Source organism: Electrophorus electricus, unplaced genomic scaffold (genome assembly GCF_041902795.1).
Source record: "Electrophorus electricus isolate QZ-2024a unplaced genomic scaffold, ASM4190279v1 Scaffold170, whole genome shotgun sequence".
NCBI classification, from domain to species: Eukaryota; Metazoa; Chordata; class Actinopteri; order Gymnotiformes; family Gymnotidae; genus Electrophorus; species Electrophorus electricus.
The window spans coordinates 81,501-87,500 of record NW_027658451.1 but is presented as its reverse complement, the minus strand read 5'-3'; the positions used below and the strand labels follow the sequence as shown (position 1 = coordinate 87,500).

General features: G+C 45.0%; 2 protein-coding genes across 2 annotated transcripts in view; both read left to right on the top strand.

Annotated features, from left to right (window-relative positions):
* Positions 1–87, top strand: part of LOC145655089 (myosin-IIIa-like) — a gene marked incomplete at its 5' end in the record, with an annotated part of 15,214 nt that extends 15,127 nt beyond the window's left edge. The window contains one exon of the mRNA XM_081708874.1: positions 1–87. This exon is cut by the window's left edge and continues 103 nt beyond it. Coding sequence (XP_081565000.1) covers positions 1–87 — 87 coding nt within the window.
* A 317-nt stretch (positions 88–404) lies between these two features.
* Positions 405–6,000, top strand: part of LOC145655087 (myosin-IIIa-like) — a 26,529-nt gene continuing 20,933 nt past the window's right edge. The window contains exons 1-6 of the mRNA XM_081708870.1: positions 405–497; positions 1,702–1,801; positions 3,021–3,137; positions 3,700–3,804; positions 4,249–4,332; positions 4,886–5,088. Of these exons, the coding sequence (XP_081564996.1) occupies positions 1,736–1,801; positions 3,021–3,137; positions 3,700–3,804; positions 4,249–4,332; positions 4,886–5,088 (575 nt within the window). The 5' untranslated portion in view covers positions 405–497; positions 1,702–1,735. The remainder of the gene's footprint in view (positions 498–1,701; positions 1,802–3,020; positions 3,138–3,699; positions 3,805–4,248; positions 4,333–4,885; positions 5,089–6,000) is intronic.

Genomic DNA, 6,000 nt, shown 5'->3' with positions numbered 1-6,000 from the left:
CTCAGGGATCTCATTGACTTCAACCAGCAGATGGGCATCGTGGAGAAGATCAGGTACTGGAGAACACGCATGTGGACACCGGCGTAGCAAGGAGAAAGCACACGAGTTCTGTGTCATAACTCTGAAAGGTTCTCTGAAATCGACACTTGGGGTTTAGCTGCAGTAGTTCCATGAAACCACTGAGTGTTTTGTATGTTTTCTGAAAAAGGGAAAAAAAACCAAAAAAACCTCCACTTTTCTCCTGACCTCACTGTTTAGAGTAACGTGACACTGCACACAGTACACGGCCCACCTTAAGACACCTATCGCTGAATGGACAGTGTCCCCCAGGGGCCCCACCTCTTTGTCGCCACACAAAAGGCCTTAATGCTGTCTGACCATTTAAAAGTTCTCCCTCTGCTGAATCCTCCGTGCTCTGCCCTGCGTCTAAGATGTCCGCGTCATTTCTGTTTTTTAAGCCAGCGTCGAAAGGCTGAGAGGAGAGACGTGAATGACAGGTAGGGGATGACTCCTGCGTCGTACAGTGGTAGGACAGATAAGATGAGGTCTCCAGCTGCACTGTATTAGCTGTATTGACTCTTTCTTCCATCTTTGATGTGCCTTTTGAGGAATCGTGCTCGCTATCGGAGTATACTAGTTTGCGGCATCTGTGCTGTGGTTTTTTTATGACTTGGTACTGGCAGTCTTTAAGATGTTATTAATTTAGTTGTTAAGTCTGAAATATATTAGAAATGATAACCTTCTGGACCACAGAATTATTTTACTCTCAGAATGCTGTTATCTTTTATCTTGGTCAGTGCCGTATGCTATCACTAAATCAGCAAAACCAACATATGGTTCCGATGGTTCTAAAGGTTCTTATGCTTCCAGTGGTTCTGGTGGTTCTGAAGGTTCTGATGGTTCTGAAGGTTCTGATGCTTCCAGTGGTTCTGGTGGTTGTGATGCTTCTGAAGGTTCTGATGGTCCTTGTGGTTCTGATGGTTCCAGTGGTTCTTGTGGTTCTTGTGGTTCTGATGGTTCTGATGGTTCCTGTCTAGAAGGTTTTGGAGCTTTTTAAGGAATTCTTCCTCCAAAAAGGCACCAGTTGTTTGGGCTTTCAAGCTGGACATTTAGCCTTTGAAACTGGACATATCACCAAACTAATGAAGACTAGGCTGAGAGGGATTGGTTTATGTGACTAGAACACACTTTCGCACGTCAGATTCCTGAAGTGTTTGAGGTTTTATTTTGTAAACAGACAGCATTCAGTCAGAGGTGTAATAGTTTAAGCTTGGAAAAGTAAAAGTCCTACCATGATTTTGTATTACTAATTTAACTTGAGATAATAAGCAAAACCAGATTGTTGGGTCAAAAAGGAGGACTTTTACTTTGTGAGGCCAAACCTGTGCATGAGAAAAGGTTTGTGAACCCTCGGGGTGTGTTCTTTGTTCAAGAATAAGAGCCTTTATTATTACTTACATAAAGATCTGCTCACCTTTTAGGAGCCATTCTTGCACAAACCCATATAATACCAAAGGGTTCACAAACTTATTTTCCCACTGATATCCATCCATTCATGTTTCTGTTTTGTTGTAGTAATTGTTCTGTATGTATTACTGTGTGCTGTTGTTAAGTCTTGTTGTGCTGGTTGTTCTAAGTGCGTTATTCAAATGATGCTTTTGTGTCTCCTCTGTGTATGGATCATTGCATACTGTACTATAGGCATGAGAGGATTCACACTAAAAAAGGCAGCAACATGAAGTCCCAGAGCCAGGTGCTGGAAGATGTGGAGGATCTGGCAACCCTGGAAGTACTCGATCAAGTAAGAATTTGCACTTCACCTTGCACCAGTCTTACCATACAAGCCAATTACTGCACAGCAAGCAGACCAGCTACATAACACCATATGTACTTATAACTCCTCACCATACATACCAGATCAGAGCTACTATACCAGTAATTCCAGAGTGGCAATGGTTCCAGAGCCACAATACCAGTGGTTCCAGTGACATTATACCAGTGGTTCCAGAGTCACTGATTCCAAAGCCACTATAGCAGTGGTTCCCAACTGCAGTGCTAGAGGTGTGGTTTAGCTGCAGCCCAGTGTGATTGTCCTGTTCTGTCACACCTGACTCTGCTCATCAGTTGATTACCAGGTTTAATAGTCTAGACTTTGTCATCTGCAAAGTTGATAGAGTTGAGTTCTTTTGTGAAATTCAAGCTTTGCACTTCCTACTGGCCTTCAGCAAAAACTGTACATTATAGAATCAGTGCAGTAAGGCTTAACCTGTCCTCCCTCTGCTGGGTGTCCGATTAACTTGTAAAAGGGAGGGTTTTGTTTTTCAGTGGGTTTTTAATTTCCAACGAGTCTGTCAAGTGATGATAACTCTCTGAGTGGCCCCATTTTTTAAACGTCAAGACAAGGGAATGAGCGAACAGATTAGAGAACAATAACTGTTTGTGCAAAACCACACTTGTGGTGATTTATCAACACACTGGCACCCACTGATGCCTTGAAGGGTATAAATCGTTCAGACGCCCGGGGATGTGTTTTGCCCCCATTCCTTAACGCAGACAGGCTGGCTGGGAGGAATCTGGAGCTCACTTTATTCTCATGTCCTTGGAGTGATGGTAGCCTCTGATACACTGCAGCTGTGTGGAATCTGTCTTCTGAGCCATTAGGCAGGGTGTGGACACAACACGCTTGTCCACAGCCATGGTAACCCAGACCGATCCTAGCCGGTGTTTTCAACATTCAGCCCAGTCCAGCTTTCCTGCTCTGGTAGATGTGATTTAACTCACTTGAGTTTTGCTTATATAGTGTTTTTTTACAGCAGGCATTGTCGAGTCTATCTCACTAGTAGGTAGATGCTAAACCTATGTGGAAATGCAGTAGCCGGGGTGGAGCGTAGGAGGTAGAGCTATTTTGATAAGCTTCTGTCTCACATGTTGAGCACCTCATGAAGGAACATAACCAGGATGTGGAACCGGTTTGTGGAGCACAGAGAGGCCGTCTATAACCCCAGATTCTTTTGTGTAAGAATACAGTCACGGCGCAGCTGCAGAGACGCTATGCAAAGGACCACATCTACACATATGTGGGGGACGTCCTCGTCGCAGTCAACCCTTTCTACAAGATGGATCTGTATTCTCAGGAGGTGTGTGTGTGTGTGTGTGTGTGTGTGTGTGTGTGTGTGTGTGAGTGTGTGAGTGTGTGAGTGTGTGTGTGTGTGTGTGTGAGTGTGTGTGAGTGTGTGTGAGTGTGTGTGTGAGTGTGTGTGAGTGTGTGTGTGTGTGTGTGTGTGAGTGTGTGTGTGCGTGCGTGCGTGCGTGTCTGCGTGTGTGAGTGTGTGCGAGCGTGTGTGTGTGCGCGTGTGTGTGTGTGTGTGTGTGTGTGTGCGTGCGTGTGCGGGTGTGTGTGTGTGTGTGTGTGTGTGTGTGTGTGTGTGTGTGGTTACATGCCATAAACTGAAGCTGGTCATATATCATTTGGGATATCATCACCATTTCAACATCTACTGCATTCTTTTTCGTGCGCCCCCCCCAGCTCTGTCTTTCTCTCTCTCCCTCTATGTTAGCTGCCTCTTGTCACTAGGCCATATCCATTCCTTCTTTCTCCCTCTTTTCGGTCTTTTATTACAAATGATATTTAAATGTTATTTTTTGCATTCGAAGTCTAATCAAAGTCTTTTGGTCTTCCCTTCTGTTTCATGTCGTCAGCACTCACAGATGTACATTGGCACCAAGCGCGTGGCTAACCCTCCTCACATCTTCGCAGTGGCCGACAGTGCATACCAGGCCATGGTGTCTTACTGTGCCGATCAGGTAGTGTAGCACCATCTGTGTGCGTGGATAAAGATTATGAGAACCTGTTAACAACCTCTACAGCCTCTAGAAGTGGCTGTGTCTCTGTTCTATTGAAGGTCATACTGACTGGAGGTGAGGTGTTACTCAGGCTCCCCTCCAAGAATGATGTTTGTTTCGTCGCCCATGCTCATAACACCATATCAATGCACGTGTCGTCAATAAGTGCTGTTCAATAAGTCTGGGTCTTACTGCCACTGCTTGTGCTTTAACTCAGACGCTCTTAGAAACGGATCTTCTGTTACAGAACCTGTTCTTCCTGTCGCAGGAAGCACCTTGAGGCTGTGTTGCTCTGCTGCATATGGAGGGCGCAGCCCGGGGACAGATTCTGTAGTGCACTGGCGCTCGTGGGCGTTGCTGTATCTAAGGGTTTGTTGTGACCACACCTTCCTTCCTCCCGTGCAGTGCATCGTGATCAGCGGGGAGAGTGGAGCAGGGAAGACGGAAAGTGCCCACCTGCTGGTGCAGCAGCTCACGGCTCTCGGCAAGGTTTGGCCTTCGTCTAGAGTCTAGAAACGCAGTGAACAACTGTCGACATGTCAGCGAGGGTCCAAAATAGCTCAGAAAGGTTTCACGGCACTTTAGATCGAGAGCTCACATGTGGAACTCACATGTGGGACAAACGCCGCTTCTCACAGTCTCTGGAGAGATGACGTGAGTGTGAACATTATCAAGGAAAAAATAACGAGCGTTTCTGTTCTCCGCTGAATTCTTCTCATTCTGATGGTAGCCTAGGGGCAGGACTCTCAAAAAAGTGCTTTAGAAATATGACGTTTTTGGATTAACATCATAGCCAATTTTTTTTTGTTCCGTTATCAAACTAAACACAATAGTGTTTAACAGAGTGTAATGTTTAGAATAATATGCAGAATGCCTTCTGTCATAAAATGACAATGGTTTGAATATTAATTAGAGGTTATAGGATAGAAGATCTCAATATTTGCCTTGGGATTAACTGTCTATGATGATATGCTTCTAAAAGAGTGCAAATAAAGCTTGTGTAACATTGTTCACAGAATATCCGTCATTTTGGTCCCTGCAGGCAAATAACCGGACTCTCCAAGAGAAGATTCTGCTTGTGAACGGCCTCGTGGAGGCCTTCGGCAATGCCTGCACGGTCATCAATGATAACTCCAGCCGCTTTGGGAAGTACCTGGAGATGAAGTTCGCGTGTGGGGGGACGGTAGTGGGTGCTCAGATCTCGGAGTACCTGCTGGAGAAGTCACGCGTGGTGCACCAGGCGGCGTGAGTAGTGTCCACTGGACGTGTGCAAGCCATATGCCAGTAGGCAAAAGGTGCTTCAGCAGTGTGGAATTCATCTGAGTTTAGCTGTCTGTTAATCCTCAGAAAAAGCAGCAGACAAGACCAGCAGGGTCTGGCTTCTTTTAGTCTTAACAGCTTACTGAGGGGAAGCCATTCCCTCATTCTCTACCTTTATTCTTGTTTGCCCTTCTCTCTCTCTCTCTCTCTCTCTCTCTCTCTCTCTCTCTCTATTGAATGGCAAAAGGATTGAGATTAGCTTGATATTTGATCGAAGTCTGAGGGGGCTTTGCTACAGGAAATGTACAGTGCATCTCTGTCCCTAAAGAAAGGTGTTAGCCAAGGAAAAAAACTTTTTTCTTTTCTTTTTTTTTTTTTTGGTATAAGTACATTTCTTGTGGAGTTGTCTCCTTTATGGAAAGCCTAAAGATTCCTACTTGAAATCAACAACAGGGTTTTAAAGACTGAACTGAATAGCATAATCAATCTAACCATTCATTTAGCATCACCAATGCAGTCACGCATTTAGCATTTAGCAAATGCTAAAATATCAATGCTAATTACAGAGGCAGAACACGGTAATTAGAAACCTTGACTATGCGGGGGGGGGGGGGGGGGGGGTGCGCTGATTATTCAACGCCTTGTTGCTTTCGTGATTGTACTGATCTCAAGAACAGTTCTGCTGTGGTTTTACATTAACTGTGGTTGTAAAAATCCACTTATGAGCTCATGACGGCACAATGGTGAGAGACAATTCTACTGGAAGTGTCTTTTGCAGGGGACCTTGTCCATCAACATGTCAGAGCTCCACTGCAGTCCACTGTATCACACATCTGATTTGGGTCACCAAAGTCTTGATAATGATCTGATCAGCTGAATCGTGTGTTTTAGAGCATA